Raw genomic sequence first — 21,930 nt, 5'->3', positions numbered from 1 at the left:
TTTGTGTTTTCTTGATGCTGTAATGACTCATGAAATCATGGAATATTTTTGCCTTACTGCTCAGAACAGTGGTTCTCAAAATATGGTCAGTGGACTTCCCCACAGGCTCTTTCAGGGGGTCCATGCGGTTGGACAGATGCCCAAGTCTGAATAATCATAGTATGTTTGTTATATTTCCAGTAAAAGTTGTATTCCATGAAAAAAGTGACCAGTTAAACTTGCAACTCAAATGCACAAGTGCTTTTCCTTGAGATAACTGTTCCATATGCAGCAGAAGGGCTTTATGCATGCTTCCCATTTTGATGTACCAAATATTAAAAAGATGTTTACGTAAAGGTTGAGATGAGATCATTGTTGATATTAAGACATGCAATTGTTTGATATTCTATTCATGATATTCTGTAATGAAATGTATTAATATTTGGCATATCTGCATACTTCACTGAACTCATATTTTCCAAATAACCAATGCATGATGTTGCAAAATCCCTTCAAAGTGAAAGATAAATTGATGGATTTTAATCGAAGAGTATGAAAAGTTAATTAGTATATGGTTTCAGATTGTACATTGCAGCTAACTGTTAAGAAACCATCACTTAAAATACTTTTTCCTTTCCCAACTACTTAGCTATGAGAAGGCAGATTTTCTTCATATACATCAACGAAAGCAAACTGAATGCAGAAGCAGATATGAGAATCCAGCTATTTTCCTTTTAAGCCATTTCTCACGAAATTTTTTTGGAAGATATGGTTATTTTCATTGAAAGTATTTATGTTAACATGTAATGGATACGTTATTTTTAAATGTCAACATTAAAAAAAATCTTACTTAAAATTTCATAAAAGCTCATTGAGGTCCTCATTAATTTGTAAAAATGATAAAGGACTCAGACTAAAAAGTTTTAGAACTGCTGGCTTAGAGATTGGGAATTGAGCTCCTTTAGAGCTATGTATAAATAAGTAATCACAGTTAATGAACGCTAAGGAACATTTGTTGTGGTCTTATTTATCCATTCAACAGAGGTGTGGAGGCTACAATTTAGCAACTTACTATTTTAAATAAAGCAAATCTCACCTGTGTTGTGGTGATGAAATACATCTTAGAATGTTGCAGCATCGGTGGGCAGCTTCTATAGAGTTTTCAATATGAATCTGCCCCTGTGAGGAAGGGAAAATATAGGTTTGAATGAGATGAGGAAATATTTATTTACCTTGTGAGAAATGTAATGGTTACTGAAAGTGAAGATTAGGTATTTAAAAATACAAGTGAAGGAATGCCAACTCTGAGACATGAGTTGGAAGAATAGCAATATAAACTACTCAAACACATGAAGTATCTCAGGGATATGAATGAGAAGAGAATAAGCTTATTTTGATTTCTTCGTGTTACATGTAATGAATATTTTACAAATATGTTATACCCTTATAATGGTTGTCCTTGTAGTTCTGTGATCTTATGTAAAAGGTACAGCATTTTTAGGTGCAAAAAATTAGTCCCAAGGGCTTTAATTTGCGCTAGGTCAGACTAGTGGTCAATCCAAGTTGTTATCTCCTCTTGCTTTTCAGAGTCTGTTGATATTTTCCTACTGGTCCCAGTTAGAATCAAGATGTTCTTTCCAAACAGAATGAGCTATCTTTGAGACCAAATAGCTCCACCTGCATTTTTAGTACATAAGACTTTATACATGTATACACATATATACAGATATATGTACATATAATATAGTATAAAAGTAGTATAAAAAAGTAATATCTATGTTTTATAGGTTATGCACTGATTTTTTGTTTAATGCGTAATATTCTATGACAAAAATTGTGACTTACTCAGCTTTGAATCCCCAGCCTCTACCACAATGCCTGGCATATGTGGTTGGCATTCAGTAAATACTTAATTAAACAAATTAATTACATGTTGCTCCAGAATCTAACTGAAAAAAGTAGTTTAATGTTTTTGTTGTTTTTTAAACGGGACATACTCTTTTATTCTGGGTAGTAGCTGAATTTAAATATAAAACTGTTAGACTGAAATGAGTTATTTTAATTCTCTGCACTAAATTTCTTCAGGATCTCATTAGAATTTCCAGAATGTGCCCTAGTTTTAACAGTCTGACAGCCAGCATTATGCAGTAGAACTTTCTGTGGTGATGAAAATGTTCTATATCTGTGCTCTCCAGTATGGTAACCACTAGCCACATGTGGCTATTAAACACTTGAAATATGGTTAGTGGAACTGAAGAACTGAATTTTTATTTAATTATAATTAATTTCACTTTAAATCACCACGTGTGGCTAGTGGCTACTGTATTAGACCTTGTAGGTTTGGATATTCTTGCTAATGAAAACTAACAATATTTCATATTTTAAGGTTTATAAAGGACTTTGTCATTAGCTCTATCCCCTTTCTCACCATTTTATAGTGTTTCACAAACTTTTATCAAAAGCTTCCATACGGCTGTGAAGGATACAGTGGTGTATTAGATTATGAATTAAGATGAGTAATGAGAGTGCCTGTAATTTGAAGTTTAACTAGATAATTCAGGAAGGGACCTTCTACATTAAAAAAATTCAACCTGATTCTTGAGGTTATCTGTTAACACTGTGGGTCTCCTTTAATGTATGAACTGTGGGAGATAGAAAAGATGCATAAAGCATAATGTTGGTTTTCTTGCTTTTTTTTCTAATTGAAGTGTAATTGACCTACAACACTGTATTAGTTCTAGGTGCACAACATAGTGATTCAGGATTTCTATACATTAGAAAATGATCACCACTTGATTTTCAATAAAGCTATATTTGAATGTAAATTGTGTTTTAGATTGGTAAATGACTATGGGTGGAAATGACAGTCTAGAAGTCCTCTTCAAAGTAAGTGATAAAATTATCCTGATTTCTAAACTGTCAGACCCACCCCTATCCAAATAGCAAGTACAGTGGGAGATAGAAAACATGGCCTCTCAGTAAAACAAAGTGAGAAGAATTCCTCATTTGGAGACAAATCTGAAAAAGTTAGTCTGCCCCTAGATCTGTTTTCTCATCCTTGGCAGTACTGACATTTTGGACCTGTTAATTCTTTGTTGTAGAAGGCTAGTTATCGTAGGATATTAGCAGCATAACTGATCTCTGCCCACTAGATGCCAGTAGCACCCCTTAGTTCTGACAACCAAAAATATCTCCAGACATTGCCAGATGTCCCTGGGGCAGAAGGGGAAAAACTACCCCTGATTGAGAACCACTGTTCTAAATATACTCTAGTTGTATATAAATACTTGAACCATAAGTTGAACGATGATCTACTGTTCTACATCATTTAGCCTTGGGGAAAGCTCTGTTCCCCAACATCATTTCTAAAGAGCCCAAAAATTCAATTGTCTTATGTTTTATCCAGGAGCTAGTTGTTTTTGTGAGAGTAGGAGGATCCTTTAGAATTTCTAGCCCAGCATACTGCCAGGCAGCAGTAGATCTGATAACGTTTTATAGATCAAAAAATGGAATAAATACGCTTTGACAGATCATTTAGCAAGTGGTAGAGACTTGAAGCTAAGCCTTTTGTCTCCAGATAAGGAAGGTACCAGAGTTGTGACTAGACCTGCTCTGATAGCAGCAGTACAGTTTAGAGATTAGAACTTTGGACCAGAGCTGGGATTACGGTGAGGCAAGCAAGGGCCTAGAGTCCAAAATTTAAACTTTAAATTTAAAATTTAAAGGACATTTACTCTTCACTCTCAGGGTCCAGCCCTGTTGAGTCAGATTGCCTGGATTGTACGATGGTTTTGCCTGCTGTTAGTTGGTGATCTTGGATAAGGTACCTAACTTCTTGTTCCTCAGGTTCTTTTTCTGTAAAAAGGAGATGATAATAATGTCTGTTTTAAAGAATTTTTGTGAAAAACGAGTGTACACGGAAAGTACTTAAGTGCACGTTAAGAATTCAGTATTAGTCTAGTAAACATGATGGGCATAACATGATGCATATCCAAATCATTTTGGGAACAGAAAATGAATTTTCTCCATGTCTAATTCCGGACACCTGGCAAAGATTGTTGAAATAGGACTGCCAGAAATAATAGCTATGGTGTTGGGGGGGAAAAGTACTATAAAAATGTGGAGAAAAGAGTTCTTCCTATTTTCTAAACTAGCTAAATAAATAAATAAATACATAAATAACAATTCAGTATTCTTGGTAGTCTTCAGGGGTATTAATATGATTACTGTTGCCAAAACAGTATTACATTATTTTAAACAGATGATATTTTAAAAATAAAATATTTTGATAAATAAAATTATTTTAAAATGAAATTGGAGAGAAACAGAAAACATTCAACTAATTTAAACTTTACATTATTTGATGTTATAAGTGTAATGCTAAATATTTGTATGGTATTATTCTTGTATTTTTCACATTACCTAGAACAGTATTTGGTACTTAGTAAATACGGATTCTCAGTGGCCCACTACTCCAGCATCCCCTTGCTCCCCCAGAAGCAGTTTGAAATGTGTGGTTCCATGTTTGCTTGTTATAATGACTAATGGGCATCTTTGGCATTTAGTAGGCTAGAGGAGTGTTGTATTTCATGTACACTTCCTGTGGTAATACCCTGTAAATAAAGAGTTATTCTGCCTAAAATGTTGGTAGCATCTTTATAGAGAAACTACCTTAGAAAACAAGTTCGTTTTCCATTCTCTTTGAAATTAATATTAAATTTCTATTAAGTTCTTAGTCATTTTGTTAGGTTATGAATAAGACATAGTCTCTGCCCTGAAGGAGTTCATACTTTAATAGAGAAGGTAGACTTAGTATGAAAAGTGTACCAATAGAAATATCTCTAATGTATAAAGGCAGTGAGCGATTTCTTCGCGGCTATGTGACTTTGCATTTGCATTCTTTGGGGAATTGTGTGGGAAGACTGCCAGTCATAAGGAGTAGTTTACGAAAGTTTAGACAGGAGGTATGTATGCTATATTCAGGGAACTGCAAGTAGTTTGGAAAATAGAGTGCAAGTTATAGTAGCAGTTGGAGAAGTTAACATAATACTGCATTTAGGAGCTTGGTCTTTAGAGTGAGAAGGATTCTCTGGCGTGCTAGTTAAAAGACAGAGTTTTGGACTTCTGCTTCAAAGAGTCTCAGTTGATAGGGGTACAGTCTGACATTTAAAAAGAAAAATTTGATTGCATTTACCAAAAAATAATCTAAATTAACTTTTAATAATGCATGAATGGATTGCAGTCTGCAGTTTGAAAAGTACTGGTTTATACTTTAAAGCAGCAGCTTTCACTTTAGTGCACATCACAATAACCTGGATAGGTTATTAAAACAGATTCCTGGCTCTACCTCCAGAGTTGCTGATTCGATGGGGTGGGGCCTTAGAATTGGTATGTCTAACAAGTTCCCAGGTGATACTGATGTTATTGGTCCAGGATCACATTTTGAGGACCACTGATTTATAGAGGATAGATCGGAAGCACAAGTTTCCACTAAAATGTAGGCTCTGTAAGGACAAGGATCTTTGCCAGATTTGTTCTGTCTGTTCTCAATGCCACTAACAGTGTCTAGCTGGGAGATATTCAATAATTATGTGTAGAATGTATGATTTGAAGCAGGGAGCTCAATTAGCTTCGTCATTAACACTTTGCAGTAATACTGATGGGAGGAAGGGACTTGAACTGGGGCCATTATAGTAGGGATAGATTGGAATAATGCTTTGGAAAGGAAATTGACAATAATGATAGGGCATTGTGGTAGATTCTGTCTCACAGATCATTGACTTGGGAGACTAGGTGAGTAGTAGTACGCAGCACTTAGCACATAATGTGTATTTGTTAATATTTACCATTGTCATGGAAGCTTAATTGAAGTGATGGGTCAGGATTGCAGTGGGTAGACCAATTGGAGGTGATAAAAACTGAAGCTTTAAATTTAGAAAATTATGGTTTAAAGACCTGTTTCTTTATTTTTTAAAAATATTTTATTTATTTATTTGTTTTTATTTTTGGCTGTGTTGGGTCTTAGTTGCAGCACATGGGATCTTCGTTGCTGTATGCAGGGTCTTTCCTTGCGGTGCTCGAGCTCTTTGTTGTCGCACGCGGGCTTCTCTCTAGTCGTTGTGTGCGGGTTTTCTCTCTCTAGTTGTGGTGCACAGGCTTCAGAGCACTTGGGCTCTGTAGTTGTAGTGCATGGGCTCCAGAGCGTGTGGGCTCTGTAGTTTGTGCCATGCGGACTCTCTAGTTGCGGTGTGCGGGCTCAGTAGTTGTGGCGCGTGCGGGCTTAGTTGCTCTGGGGCATGTGGGATCTTAGTTCCCCGACCAGGGATTGAACCTGTGTCCCCTGCGTCGGAAGGTGGATTCTTTACCACTGGACCACCAGGGAAGTCCCTTAAAGACTGTTTCTTAAAGCATTAATTAATAGTACTTTTTTCACCTTGATCTTGGCCTACAAGAAGCGAGGTTTTGTTTTGTTTTGAAACAAGGAAAAGAAGTGTAGACAGTTTGGGTGATAACTGTTTGGGAGGCTTACCTATATAGCCCTACTATATAACATAGTTAGAGTGTATTTTAAAGTGTAGAGTATATTTTATTCAGTGTCTAAGCCTATTTTGTACTGTGTGTTATGCTAGGTGCCCACTTTATAGAAATGAGCCAGACAAAACTTGGGCTCTCAAAAAGTAGTTTTTTGTTACCCTAGGAAGAACCCTAACTGTTTTTAGTCTGGGATTTGCACTGACTTAGATTTACTAGCTGGAAGTTCGTTTAGAAGTAATCTAATTCAACTTGTTCCCTTTTTAGATGAGTAAAATGCCCAGGGAAGATAAATAATTTGTCTACAAAGCTGTTTAGTGGCCAAACCAGGACTAATTGGGTTCCTGACTTCTGATGTAATGCTCTATTACACAATTAATACCACCACTACAATAATTATAATTAACATTTATTGATGACTGACTTTATGCTAGACTCTGATAAATGTTTCACATGGATATCTTATTTACTCCTCACAACAACGCATGAAATAGATATTGTTACTGTCTCTGTAAGAATAGTCTTCAGGTGAGCCTAAATACTGAGACTGCTAGGGGAATGGTTGCTCTGGGGAATTGACCTTTAGTTTAGTTTACTTTTTCGCTAAATTGTTAGAGATGTGCTGGAATTGTTATTAACATGTAGATCTAGAATTTCTAGGACAGTTGGAAGTGTCAGCAGTTTATAAAAATCCCTGTTAGTATGGCAGAGGGAGCTTTTTGAAGGATCTGATAGAAGCCTTACATGAGTTAGGCAATATCCCAAGAGTAGATCCTAGGGGAGAAAACAAAGTATCTGTAGATCCTTGTGTACAAAATGACTAAATTAAATTTTATATGTATGTTTAAGGAATGGTTTGTAACTTTCTTGGGCAGTTTTTTAATAAGGGCTCTATAGATTGAACACTAAACCTTGTAGAGAGGAAATGTGTTAGGGAGAAGGATGGAATAGTTGTAAATATTTTCTTTTACTTCCTTGTTTTTGCCCACTTTTGATTTTTTTTTTTCCTTCATCACAGAAGCTGTCCAGGGGTGAGATGAGAAAATAGAAGTGGTTAAGCAAAAAAGGATTGTCAGTCCTTGTCATAATGAAAGAGGGAAGGGAATTTCAAGAAGTGTGGAGGGTTGAGAATACCTCTGAAAGCATATTAGGCATTGCTGTTTCCTTTTCCTTATGTAGGGTTGGACAGATAGAAAGGTGGGGTTTTCTAACCTGAGGACTGCCTCTATAATGTTTCTTATAGTTCAAGGAAAGATGAATTTATGTTTTATATGTTATTTAAAACTTAGGAAAGAAAGATTTCCATAAAATAGCTAACAATGGATTTGATACTAAAAAGGATGATTTTTGATTACTGAAAAATTGCTTATATGAAACTGCTTGGTAACTAAGGAATTACTATGGAAAGTTTGTTGGAGATAGAAGAAACAAAAGAATTCTTCAATACTCTTAAGTAGCAAAAGTGAGGTTTGATACTTTAAAAATTGGTTTTCGGGCTTCCCTGGTGGCGCAGTGGTTGAGAATCCGCCTGCTAATGCAGGGGACACGGGTTCGAGCCCTGGTCTGGGAAGATCCCACATGCCGCGGAGCGGCTGGGCCCGTGAGCCACAATTGCTGAGCCTGCGCGTCTGGAGCCTGTGCTCCGCAACAAGAGAGGCCGCGATAGCGAGAGGCCCGCGCACCGCGATGAAGAGTGGCCCCCGCTTGCCACAACTGGAGAAAGCCCTCGCACAGAAACGAAGACCCAACACAGCCATAAATAAAATAAATTAAAAAAAAAAAAAAAAAAAAAAAACTTAACTTGCAACTTTAAAAAAAAAAAAAAAAAAAATTGGTTTTCATTGTGGCATACACTTGGGTAAGAATTAGAGATTTGTAGATTTATCAGTTTTGAAAATGTCAGAATTTTATAAACTGACTAATAAAGTATGTTTTATCCATATGTCCAGCGTTGTTTTCCCTGACTCTTACTTAGAAATCTTTAATATTCTTTGCCTTAGTTATGGGAGAATAAACTCATGCAGTCTAGGGCAGTAGATGGATTTCATTCAGAAGAGCAGCAGCTTTTACTGCAAGTTCAGCAGCAGCAGCAACCCCAGCAGCAGCAGCATCACCACCACCACCACCACCAGGCTCAACCGCAGCCAACAGTACCTCAGCAAGCGCAGACCCAGCAGGTCCTCATTCCTGCGTCACAGCAAGGTGAGGCTGGATAATCCTACTACAACTTGGAAATGAAAGCTGTCATTTTCAAAGAAGAGAAACAGTCTGGGTGTCTCCTTTCTGTTGGCTGAGGGGGTTGTATCTGTGTGTGTATAAAATGTGGTTCCTATTTATGTAGTAATGATAAACAAGTAATTCACTAACAGAAAGCCTAAAGTGATATTCAGGTAAGTATATTATTACTTTTTTTCAGATGGCTACACAATGGTGGATTTCCTAAGTCAGATCTATAAAGGTTTATTTACTAAGGGTTTCATTATTTTATATAGTAGAATCGTTACTTTCTTTGAAACTGATTTGTTCCTACAAAGACATTTGAGTTTAGTTTTTATAAACAAACACTGGAGGGTTTTTGTAGCTATACTTTGGCAATCTGAAATTCTAATTCCCTATTAATTTATGCAGTTAAATTGACTGAATTAGATTTCCTTTAAGTGAAGACTGGATATATGACATCTTAATTTATATTATGTGGTTTAAAGATAAGAAAAAACAAGTATTTATAGACTGCGTCCATAGTGCCTTGTACTGTGCAAGTCATTTTATAGATTTTGTTTCATTGCAGTCTGATAGAGGCTCTGTGAAGTAGCTCTTAAAACATCACAGCTGAGGAAAATCTGGGCCCTGAAAAGGCTTAGAAGCTTGATCCTCTACATGGAGTATTTTCTGTCATGACAAACATTTGTTCAGTTATAAAACTTCCTAGTAAAACTTCCTAGGCCTTCAAGTTTTGTAAATCTTGTTGTCAGAGAGGAGAATAAAGAGAAATGAAAACTTCATCTTAAGGTAACTGTTTAGTTACTCATTTGCCTCATCTGAGAGTGTATGTAAGACTTAAAACTGATATTGATGCACATTAGAAATGTCTGTTTGAGTTATTTTACTGTTTATATCAAATAAGACTTAATATTTGATTTTACTCTGTACCTTGCATCAAGTAATTTTATCCTTTTAATGTTTCTTGATGACCGTTCCTCCTATTGCCTTCAGGCCTGGCACTAGGATTTTAGGTTATCATAAATTAAAATTTGATTTTCTTCACTCAGAGAATATTAGGATAATGGGATTATCTATTTATTCTCTGAAATTTGCGGAATCAAACACTTAGTTCCTTTTATGCTTAAGTGATATTGCCATTATTTATGATTTGTATTTTTTAAAAAGTTGATGGAAATAAGATACTAGAAACTGTCAAGTTGGGAGAAAAAGATTTTAAAAGACTATGTAGATTATAACTTTTTGAGCTCACTCTTAATGGGTCAATAATGCATTCCAGTAGTAGTATCATTATATTAATAACACAGTTATTGCTGAGTTGGCAAGACAATATTAAATTATGTTTGAAAATTTCCAGTTTAAGAATGCACAGAAATATATATGTTTAGGTGTTAGGTATCTCATTACGTCATGTTCCCAAGGTCCCTCGTGTCCTTAGGTGTTGTTAAATCTTTTTTTTAATTGTGGTTTTTCCAGTATAAGGTGGGTATGTCGCAGCTGTTATTTACCGTAGAAGTTTATAACATTCTGAGATATCAAATGGTTGAGTGTATTTGCATGCAGAAAATGTGGAAAGCTTGAAAAAAATTTTCAGTATGGTACAGCTTTCTTATGAAATAGCCTCATGGTTCCTTGTTTTTATGTGTGCCTGTGTTTTTTCATAGCTGCAGCACCACAAGTTATTGTTCCTGATTCTAAGCTGATACAACATATGAATGCATCAAACATGGTAAGACTCAGGACATAGCACTTTGCTTGGCTCTATTTATTCTAACCCAAATTGTGATTATGCTTGTGTATGTTGTATATTAACAGCTTGAAGTTTATTCAAGACTTAAGCAAAATACCTGTTTTGTTTGGTTTCCTAAGTATTGGATTTAGCAGCAAATCTAAAGTTTAGCTTGGTACTTAGACATTAAGGTTCATAAAATTATGCAACTTTCTGTTGAAAATACCAAAAGAATGATGCTTTGTGGGAGCTGTTTTATCTTCTGCTATTTTTGAAAATAGGTTTATGAGACCTAGCAAACATTATGCCAAGTATAGTTATGTTGCAGAAGACCCATTAACTGAAAGAGGTTAGGAATGCTAAGAATTATAAACTTTTTAAAAATGAAAATGAACCATTTGGGTAAAGATAACTAGTATCGTTAAGATCAGACATTTACAAATTTTGCTCTGATTTAACCATAGCATAGCCGAATAAGTTTTATTACAATATGTAAATTGCTACTTTAAAATGCATTTTAGCCAGTTGAGTTTATTATACATTAGACTTTTGATATTTCTAAGAGATAGCCACTGAACTTCATAAGTCCTCAAATTTTCAAATTTCACTTAGCACATATAATATATCCCATCACATATAACTATAAAACTGAAAGAAAGAAACCCTCAGATCCTTAGAAAATCTTTACTTCTGTCCTCACAGTTTTTTTTTTAAATAAAACACTAAAACAAAGTTTAATTAGAATAGTTGTTCCAGCATTTTCTCGTAAATGGCTTTTCTTCTGTTTAAACTACACAGACTGTTAGTGGTGTCTCTGCTCTGACATTCCATTCTTAAATTCAGCCAAATCCTTTTATTAGGTAAGAATCATTATTTTAAATAAGATCTCTTAATCTAGTGTTAGCAGTGAGATTTTCTTTTCAGATCCAGATTTTTTTTTTTTTAATGAAAAAGCAATATTTAAAAAAATCAGTTACTATATTTTGTGAATGATGAGTGAACCTGAAAGTTCATTTGTGTTTTGTAAGCCATATAGGAAGCAGGGCTTACCTACTAGACAAACGACTTCTTTCTATTGATATATACCAGCCTTAACAAATGTATAACTTTACAGAATTGCAAATTTCTACACGATAGAAATTGGAATTTTTAAATTCACAAAAAATCAAGAATCTCTGTTTGTACTTCCAGTTCAGGTTCCTGGAGTCAGTTCTTTTGCATGAAAATCACAAAAGTCCATGCCTATCGAGTCTCACAAGAGTTTTATTATTCAAAAAAAAATTCCCTTTCAAGTTTAAGGCACCAAATTTCTTTTTAACCTCCATCCTTAAAAATAAGTCTCACTGTAGGATCCATATTGTAGTTGGTACTATTGAGACTGTTTCCTAGGGAATAACTTGTATCATTTTAAAACAGAAAGTTTGATAGAATCACTTGCAGTAGACCCATCTAATTTTGAAGAATTTTAAGTGTTGTGGGAGAGAATTTTGAATTAAAATTGTGTTTAAAAAGACAGGTAAAATTAATGGCCCATCTCTTACTAATTTGCTGTGTCTCCTTGATTCTAAAGAGCATATGTATTTAAACAGATCATAGGTCAGACTTCAATCAATAAAATGTTAGCATTTATACGTATTTCAGCATTTTACTTGTTTTCAGTTAGTGTTTGCTTCATGTGTTTTTCATGTTCTAAAATGTAATCAGTATAGGCTTTTTACAAATAAGTTTTTTGGGTTTTTGTTTGTTTGCATTATTCCTGATTCAAAGATATCCATTAAAAACAGTTTGATTTTGAAAAAAAAATTTTTTTAATATAAGAATATGGGATAGTGATAATATATTTGGTAGAAAGCTATTTCAGGGAACTTATGAAGCAGGACCTTATATCAAACTAGTTTTGCAGGTTCTCTTTATGAAATCGCTCAAATGCATTATTCACGTTAGGGCCTTTTCACAAAATACAAGAAGGAACTTTCAGCAGACATTAATAAAAGATGGTTTGTGTATGATACATCACAACAAATATTTATAGCAACTTGAATGTGCAGAGGTATGCAGGTGGTTATTTTCTCATGTATGCTATAAGGAAAATGCTGTCAGTTTGCTAGTAGAGGGAGATTATTAATCTTATAAAATGTGAATTATAGGCACTTAATATTCCTAAATAATATTTCTCAATAGTAAGTGGTTGTTAATATATTCCTTAAATTTAGATTACCTTTCATCTGCTTATATAGACAAGATTTATTTAAATCTTTCATTTATTTAATAAAGTGAAATGCAGAACCTGCATTTTATAAAGAGAACCTGGTGAGCTAGATAGCTGGATTTTGGGGACATAATGGGAGTTTCAGGCTTAAGATACAGAGAATACTTAGGCCTGTCAAATGGCAACAAGCGTATTTTCTTGGAAGGCTATACTTAGAGCCTGACTAGATAGTTGTATCATTAACCTACTTGAGTGTAATTTTCCAAGTTTTGTTGACTTCAAAGCGCAGTTAATATTTATTTCTTGAAGTGTACTCAAATAGAGGTGTTCCTAAAAATGTATAAGTTAGATTGAGTATATGAAGGTTTGGTACCTTAAAAAAGATTGAAGGGGGAGGGGGGAAAAAAACTACCTGTATATAATTACAGTGAGATACATGGAAATACTTTGAGCTCAGGATTTTAAAAAAACAGTAAAAATGTAGTGTAATTCTTTCAGAGGAAAGGGGAGAAGTCTCCAGAAGCAGTAAATCAAGAATTTATCCTGGATTTAAAAACATTCAGAGTATAATTTCATGTATATTTTTATAATTTAAAGTCAGATACTAACTTCATTTTAAAGTGTAGAAATTAATTTTTGTGACTTAATATTTTTAAGGTATTTTCTATATTGATAAAACTGTCAGTAATATATGTTTCACCTAGATAATGCCAGTGTTGTCACGTTATGGCATCTTAGAAGAATTGCCAGCTAAGAATTGCAATCTTCTGATATAAGGTTTTCTTTAGAGACCTGTTAATCATGGTATAAATTAAAAATATTAGGGGCTTCCCTGGTGGCACAGTGGTTGAGAATCTGCCTGCCAATGCAGGGCACACGGGTTTGAGCCCTGGTCTGGGAGGATCCCACATGCCGCGGAGCAACTAGGCCCGTGAGCCACAACTACTGAGCCTGCGTGTCTGGAGCCTGTGCTCCACAACAAGAGAGGCCGCGATAGTGAAAGGCCCGCGCACCGCGATGAAGAGTGGCCCCGCTCGCCGCAACTAGAGAAAGCCCTCGCACAGAAACGAAGACCCAACACAGCCAAAAATAAATAAATAAATTTATTAAAAAAAAAATATATTAGGATTTCTAAAATGAAGATACTTACACTTTTGCCATAAGTATATTAATTGACAACAAGGAATTGGGAGTAAGGGAACAGAATAAGTAAGGAAATAATGGAATGGATATTTTATTTATTGTACAGCACTGTTAGTGTGGGTTAGATTTCCTTAGAGTACATTCTCCAGGTGAAAAAACCTTCTAATTATATTATTCTACTTAATTGCTTGAAATAATGAGGTAAGATGTTTAGGCTCAATGGTCTTTATTGTACCATTTTATAAAATGGCGGTTAGTCTTATTGTTAGAACTTTTCATTTTAGTATATACTAAATGAAACTTTAAATACTATTAAAATATGCCAGAGATAAACTGATGTGCTGTTATGCACATACATGGTTTTGATTGTTTTTCATTGTTTTTTTCAGAGTGCTGCTGCTACAGCTGCTACCTTAGCACTCCCTGCCGGTGTGACTCCTGTTCAACAGATATTAACAAATTCAGGTAATTAGGAATAACTGATCCATTATTTATATAACTCAGAAAATTGTACCATCTAGCCTTTGTTTTGTCTTCACTGAAAGGCAGAAGATCTTAATTCTTTTACCACTTGGCTTAACATTACTAAAATAAGATGATTTGAGGACCATGGCAGAATTGCACTTGAACTTTCGATCCATGAATGGAATCCTATTTATTGAATGAAGTATGATTATATAGAAGTGCTTATTTACTTGGTTTTTTGCTAAACACATTTAACTTACCAAATAAGTTAAACTTAACTCATTTGAACTAATTTGTGATATCAAACTAAATCCTATAGTATCTTAAGAGCAAATTTATTGCATTCTATTTTATATAGTATCTCTCCATAGCTGGCAAAATTTACTTTTGATAATGTTTGAAGAATTTATTTACCTGGATTTTAAGTATTTTCTCTGTAATTTAATTATACAATTTCTTGCAAATCAAAACTACAATGAGGTATCACCTCACACCAGTCAGAATGGCCATCATCAAAAAATCTACAAACAATAAATGCTGGAGAGGGTGTGGAGAAAAGGGAACCCTCATGCACTGTTGGTGGGAATGTAGATTGGTGCAGCCACTATGGAAAACAGTATGGAGGTCCCTTAAAAAACTAAAAATAAAACCACCATACGACTCAGCAATCCCACTACTGGGCATATACCCTGAGAAAACCATAATTCAAAGAGTCACATACCACAGTGTTCATTGCAACACTATTTATAATAGCCAGGACATGGAAGCAACCTAAGTGTCCATCGACAGATGAATGGATAAAGAAGATGTGGCACATATATACAATGGAATATTACTCAGCCATAAAAAGAAACGAAACTGAGTTATTTGTAGTGAGGTGGATGGACCTAGAGTCTGTCATACAGAGTGAAGTAAGTCAGAAAGAGAAAAACAAATACCGTATGCTAACATATATATGGAATCTAAAAAAAAAAAAAAGGTTCTGAAGAACCTAGGGGTAGGACAGGAGTAAAGACGCAGATGTAGAGAATGGACTTAAGGACTCGGGGAGGGGGAAGAGTAAGCTGGGACGAAGTGAGAGAGTGGCATGTACATATATACACTACCAAATGTAAAACCGATAGCTAGTGGGAAGCAGCCGCATAGCACAGGGAGATCAGCTCTGTGCTTTGTGACCACCTAGAGGGGTGGGATAGGGAGGGTGGGAGGGAGACGCAAGAGGGAGGGGATATGGGGACATAAGTGTACATATAGCTGATTCACTTTGTTATAAAGCAGAAACTTAACACACCATTGTAAAGCAATTATACTCCAATAAAGATGTTAAAAAAAAGAAGTACAATGATTATACAATTTCTTGTTATTTTGTTAATTTCTAAATTTTTGAAGAACAAACTTAGCGGCTAGCTACATATTTTAATGCGATATAATTGCTTACTACTTAATTAATTCAACATTCTGCATCATTTAAAACAATATATTAGAGGGATTTGGTATAAGCCAGTCATACTGTTAGTGTTATGTGGCAATGATAATTGGTTCAGCAAACTTACTGTTTTTTAAGTCATCTTGAAGCTAAGGAATGCTGTGCTTTTGTTCAAGATATTAACGCATTATTATACTTTTGTTTCCTTAAAGCTTTAAAAATGAACAGCCCCTGAAATGTCTGCTGATCTTACTTATTCCTCTCTCATGACTTGTTAGCGAAGATAATTTACGCTTTTAATCAACTCTCATAATCTGTTGTTAAAACTTTGTTGGAAACAGCTTTATAAGGAAAATAAAACATATTAAGCATTGTATTTGAGCATGTCGTAAAGTCAGAGAAGGTAAGGACTATAGTTTACTGTGTATGGATGACAGCCCTTAATAAAATTGTTAGCCTTCTTAGTAATTTTGACATTCACTATGGTCTGACATTCACTCTGAATTCGTTTGTTTTGAGGTGGTCACTGCTAAAGTGGTAACTTGGAATACATACTTTTTACTTTAGGCCAGCTTCTTCAAGTGGTCAGAGCAGCCAATGGTGCCCAGTATATCTTTCAGCCTCAGCAGTCAGTAGTTCTACAACAGCAGGTTATACCACAAATGCAGCCTGGTGGAGTACAAGCTCCTGTTATACAACAGGTAAAAATCTTAAGTTCTGACCACCATGGGGTTCTTTTTTCTGCTTCTGTATGAATTCTCTGGGTGTTTCCCATCCCTTTTTCCATAGCTTTATCTATACAAATTCTTAGACTTTTCTCTAATACTACATAACCTGTCATTCTGAATTCCTCCTGTATACCTCACAGCTTAACTTACAGTATGTTTAAGACTAAATTGTTATCCCTACTCATCCTTTATCATCCTCCTTCCCGCTTTTTATAAGTGGCACCACTCTCCATCCAGCCTCCTAAGCTAGTTATTCAGCATTCATTCAACACACATTTATTGGGTGGCTACGTATCAGGGTCTTTGCAAGAGACTAGAGATTTAGGAGTGAACAAAGCAGGCATGAGTCTAGTTTCATGATGGTTATGTATTGTCTGGAAAGGGGGTATGTGGAATCCTCCCTTTTGCTTACCTCTAATATCCAAGGTATCATGAAATCCTACCAATTCTTCTTAATAGTTCCTTTTTTTCAGACTGCAGTTTAAACATGCTTTCAGTCCCTTAATAATATTTGAAACTAGTTTTCTTTTCCCACACTCTCTTTTGTCATTTCCTTAGTTCATGCTCTCATAATTTCTCACTTAAAATACTGTGTTATCCTCTTAATTGATTTCCCTGCCTCCAGCCTTGTGCCCTCCTAACTTGACTGCTACTCTATATTTATAGTCATTGTTCTAAAAATCTTAAAATTTTTTAATGATTTCCCATTGCTTATTGGAAAAAGTGTAAACTCCTCAGCATGGGTTATGAGATCTTTTTTGGGTTCTTGTTTTTTTGATTTTTCCACATTTTATTTTTTGCCATGCTTCCAGTTGTTACCTGGTTCAGCTGCTGTTTATATCAAAGTTGACAAATATTTGCACATGCTTGTGTGCTAGGTGTTAAACTCTTGTACTGTGAGGACAAAGATGAAAGAGAAATGGTTATTTTCTTGAGGAACTTGTGTACTTTGAAAAAGAGATACATAAACGAATAACATTAATATGGTAGTACAATGATAGAGGTACAGAAGAGGAACATTAATCCAGCCTACTTACAGCCTTCCAAATTTGTCCTGTCCAAATTTGGTACTTCTGGGTTTCACTTGACGCAGTTCTGTTTAGAATGCCACCTTTGGCCTTCCTTCTAGCAGTTCTCTCCAGTCCCCAGCAAACAAACAAACCAAACAGAAAAAGCGTGGCTAATCTCCCAAAACACAAATAGAAACTCAACTGTTGCCTACTAGGAAGGCTTCCCTGACCAGGCCTTGTCCCCGCAAGCTGAATTTAGTACTCTCTCCTGTCTTTTCATAATGCTATATATCGCAATTCTCTGACATCTTCTATCTTTTTGAGTTGTTATTGCTTTGTCTATTGCATCATTAATCTGTAAACTTCTTAAAAGAAATACTGTCTTATTATTTTTGCTTTCCTTGAACCTAATGACAAGGAATTGCCATTTAGTGCTTTTAATTTATCACTAGGCATTCTCTGCTTTTTATTTAATAACTATAATTACAAATATGTTCATTATAATAGATATAATTACTATTTGTTAATAGGTTCTTTTTGAGTTGTGGTTTACTTTAGAATCCTAGGATGCAGAGGCTGGAAGGAACTTTAGAAATCATCTGATCTGGTGGTTCACGGCTTTGGTTGCATGATTAGAATTACCTGGGGAACTTTAAATAAAATGAATAGATGTCATCTTATACCAATTAAATCAGAATATTAGGAGTGGGGGCTTAGGTATCAGTATTTTTAAGTTACCAGGTTGTTATAATTTGTAGCCAGTGTTGAGAACCATTGACCCTAATCTAACAGTGAAGAGAGGTTAAATGACTTGCCTCTGCTACATCTTTATCTGTGATCTTAGACAAAACTGGAACCCAGGGCTTCAGATTCCAGGGCAGTGTTCTTCATAGGGAGGCAGTGAAGCATAATAATAAGAGCAGAACCAGAAAACCTAGGTTCACATTTTGCCTCTTAGTGACTTGACTGCAAGCTTTGCAAGTTATTAAACCTCTATACCTCAAGCAAATAAACTAATAACGTGTAACTCTTGGCCTGGAATTTGGCATATACATAGCAAGTACTTGATTAATGGAGCAGTTATCTTCAGAAAATCTTTTTCCTTTAGAAATTTGGTAAAATGAAAATTTAGTGGATCAGTACACTCACTAAACATTCCTCTTGTGCTTTGGTAGTTTTAACTGCGTATGAGATATGGCAGTTTGGGGTGATTCTTTAGCATTGGGGCCTATTTCTGTGTACCAAGCAATGAAACTGAGCTACTTGATCCTCTAGCTAGTTACTAATCTGTAGTTTTTCTTTTGCCTTAGGTACTGGCCCCTCTTCCTGGAGGGATTTCACCACAAACAGGTGTTATCATCCAGCCCCAGCAAATCTTATTTACAGGAAATAAGACTCAAGTTATACCTACAACGGTGGCAGCACCTACACCAGCACAAGCACAGCTAACCGCAGCTGGCCAACAGCAGCCACAGGCCCAGCCTGCTCAACAGCAAGCCCCGCTGGTGTTGCAGGTTGATGGGACTGGGGATACGTCATCTGAAGAAGATGAAGATGAAGAAGAAGACTATGATGATGAGGAGGAAGAAGACAAAGAGAAAGATGGAGCTGAAGATGGGCAGGTAGAAGAGGTAAGTTTCTAGTAAAAGACTAGAAGTAAGAAACTTACTCAATCATTTCTTCTTTTACTTGGTACCAAACTGATGAATTATATTTTTTTAGAGGCTGTTAGGGTACTATACCCTAAGATTTTTAGATTGTTCTGGATGTATTTATCTTCATAAAATATTTCTATAGCTGGTAACAAAAAAAATGAATGAATACCAAATTAAGCTGTACTTATAAAGGTGATGGAGACAGTGCATGTAATTCTAATTCTTTGGCTTATGCATTCATCATGATGTAGCTTGAAGATTAAACACTGGTAGAACAGATAGGTGTGGTAATCTTTTCCTTCAGTAATTTAAAACAACATTTTGGAAGAGAAGAAACTTAAGAAAAAGCTAAATGTGACCGATTTATTCAAAACCTCCTTTTGTTCCATATTCCATACCAGTTCCGTAGATAACCTTATCTACTCCTAGTGTCTATCTTCAGTTAAACAACCATATTTACCTTTTTTTAAATTTTTAAATTTTATTTAATTTATTTTTTTATACAGCAGGTTCTTATTAGTCATCCATTTTATACACATCAGTGTATACATGTCAATCCCAATCTCCCAATTCATCACACCACCACCCCCACCCACCACCACTTTACCCCCTTGGTGTCCATACGTTTGTTCTCTACATCTGTGTCTCAGTTTCTGCCCTGCAAATTGGTTCATCTGTACCATTTTTCTAGGTTCCACATATATGCGTTAATATACGATATTTGTTTTTCTCTTTCTGACTTACTTCACTCTGTATGACACTCTCTAGATCCATCCACGTCTCTACAAATGACCCAATTTCGTTCCTTTTTATGGCTGAGTAATATTCCATTGTATATATGTACCACATCTTCTTTATCCATTCGTCTGTCGATGGGCATTTAGGTTGCTTCCATGACCTGGCTATTGTAAATAGTGCTTCAATGAACATTGGGGTGCATGTGTCTTTTTGAATTATGGTTTTCTCAAGGTATATGCCCACTAGTGGGATTGCTGGGTGCTATGGTAGTTCTATTTTTAGTTTTTTAAGAAACCTCCATACTGTTCTCCATAGTCGCTGTATCAATTTACATTCCCACCAACAGGGCAGGAGGGTTCCCTTTTCTCCACACTCTCTCCAACATTTGTTGTTTGTAGATTTTCTGATGATGCCCATTCTAACTGGTGTGAGGTGATAACCTCATTGTAGTTTTGATTTGCATTTCTCTAATAATTGGTGATGTTGAGCATCTTTTCATGTGTTTCTTGGCCATCTGTATGTCCTCTTTGGAGGAATGTCTCTTTAGGTCTTCTTCCCATTTTTGGATGGGTTGTTGTTTTTTTACTATTAAGCTGCATGAGCTGTTTATATATTTTGGAGATTAATCCTTTGTCCGTTGATTTGTTTGCAAATATTTTCTCCCATTCTGAGGGTTGTCTTTTCGTCTTGTTTGTAGTTTCCTTTGCTTTGCAAAAGCTTTTAAGTTTCATTAGGTCCCATTTGTTTATTTTTGTTTTGATTTCCATTACTCTAGGAGGTGGATCAAAAATGATCTTGCTGTGATTTATGTCAAGGAGTGTTCTTCCTATGTTTTCCTCTAAGAGCTTTACAGTGTCGGTCTTCCATTTAGGTCTCTAATCCATTTTGAGTTTATTTTTGTGTATGGTGTTAGGGAGTGTTCTAATTTCATTCTTCTACATGTAGCTGTCCAGTTTTCCCAGCACCACTTATTGATGAGACTGTCTTTTCTCCATTGTATATCCTTGCCTCCTTTGTCATAGATTAGTTGACCATAGGTGTGTGGGTTTATCTCTGGGCTTTCTATCCTGTTCCATTGATCTATATTTCTGTTTCTGTGGCAGTACCATATTGTCGTGATTACTGTAGCTTTGTAGTATAGTCTGAAGTCAGGGCGACTGATTCCTCCAGCTCCGTTTTTTTCCCTCAAGACTGCTTTGGCTATTCGGGGTCTTTTCTGTCTCCATACAAATTTTAAGATTTTCTGTTCTAGTTCTGTAAAAAATGCCATTGGTAATTTGATAGGGATTACATTGAATCTGTAGATTGCTTTGGGTAGTGTAGTCATTTTCATAATATTGATTATTCCAGTCCAAGAACATAATATATCTCTCCATCTGTTGGTATCATCTTTAATTTGTTTCATCACTGTCTTATAGTTTTCTGCATACAGGTCTTTGTCTCCCTTGGTAGGTTTATTCCTAGGTATTTTATTCTTTTTGTTGCAATGGTAAATGGGAGTGTTTCCTTAATTTCTCTTTCAGATTTTTCATCAGTAGTGCAAAGGAATGCAAGAGATTTCTGTGCATTAATTTTGTATCCTGCAACTTTACCAAATTCATTGATTAGCTCTAGTAGTTTTCTGGTGGCATCTTTAGGATTCTCTATGTATAGTATCATGTCATCTGCAAACAGTGACAGTTTTACTTCTTCTTTTCCAATTTGTGCTCCTTTTATTTCTTTTTCTTCTCTGATTGCCGTGGCTAGGACTTCCAAAACTATGTTGAATAATAGAGGTGAGAGTGGACATCCTTGTCTTGTTCCTGATCTTAGAGGAAATGCTTTCAGTTTTCCACCATTGAGAATGATGTTTGCTGTGGGTTTGTCATATATGGCCTTTATTATGTTGAGGTAGGTTCCCTCTATGCCCACTTTCTGGAGAGTTTTTATCATAAATGGGTGTTGAATTTTGTCAGAAACTTTTTCTGCATCTATTGAGATGATCATATGTTTTTTATTCTTCAATTTGTTAACATGGTGTATCACATTGATTTGTGTATATTGAAGAATCCTTGCATCCCTGGGATAAATCCCACTTGATCATGGTGTATGATCCTT

At 35.5% G+C, this 21,930-nt stretch overlaps 1 protein-coding gene and 1 non-coding gene across 2 annotated transcripts in view; both read left to right on the top strand.

The window, feature by feature from the left end:
• GTF2A1 (general transcription factor IIA subunit 1) overlaps nt 1-21,930 on the top strand; it is a 45,215-nt gene that overhangs the window by 5,013 nt on the left and 18,272 nt on the right. The window contains exons 3-7 of the mRNA XM_036841538.1: nt 8,511-8,712; nt 10,395-10,459; nt 14,201-14,276; nt 16,270-16,403; nt 18,751-19,071. Of these exons, the coding sequence (XP_036697433.1) occupies nt 8,511-8,712; nt 10,395-10,459; nt 14,201-14,276; nt 16,270-16,403; nt 18,751-19,071 (798 nt within the window). The remainder of the gene's footprint in view (nt 1-8,510; nt 8,713-10,394; nt 10,460-14,200; nt 14,277-16,269; nt 16,404-18,750; nt 19,072-21,930) is intronic.
• On the top strand, nt 9,696-9,839 carry LOC118891556. The gene has a single exon (XR_005019112.1). It is a non-coding gene; the product is annotated as a small nucleolar RNA SNORA79 (small nucleolar RNA).

Source organism: Balaenoptera musculus, chromosome 2, assembly GCF_009873245.2.
Source record: "Balaenoptera musculus isolate JJ_BM4_2016_0621 chromosome 2, mBalMus1.pri.v3, whole genome shotgun sequence".
NCBI lineage: Eukaryota > Metazoa > Chordata > Mammalia > Artiodactyla > Balaenopteridae > Balaenoptera > Balaenoptera musculus.
Note: the sequence above shows the minus strand (reverse complement) of the source record. Positions and strands in the feature narration are given on the sequence as shown.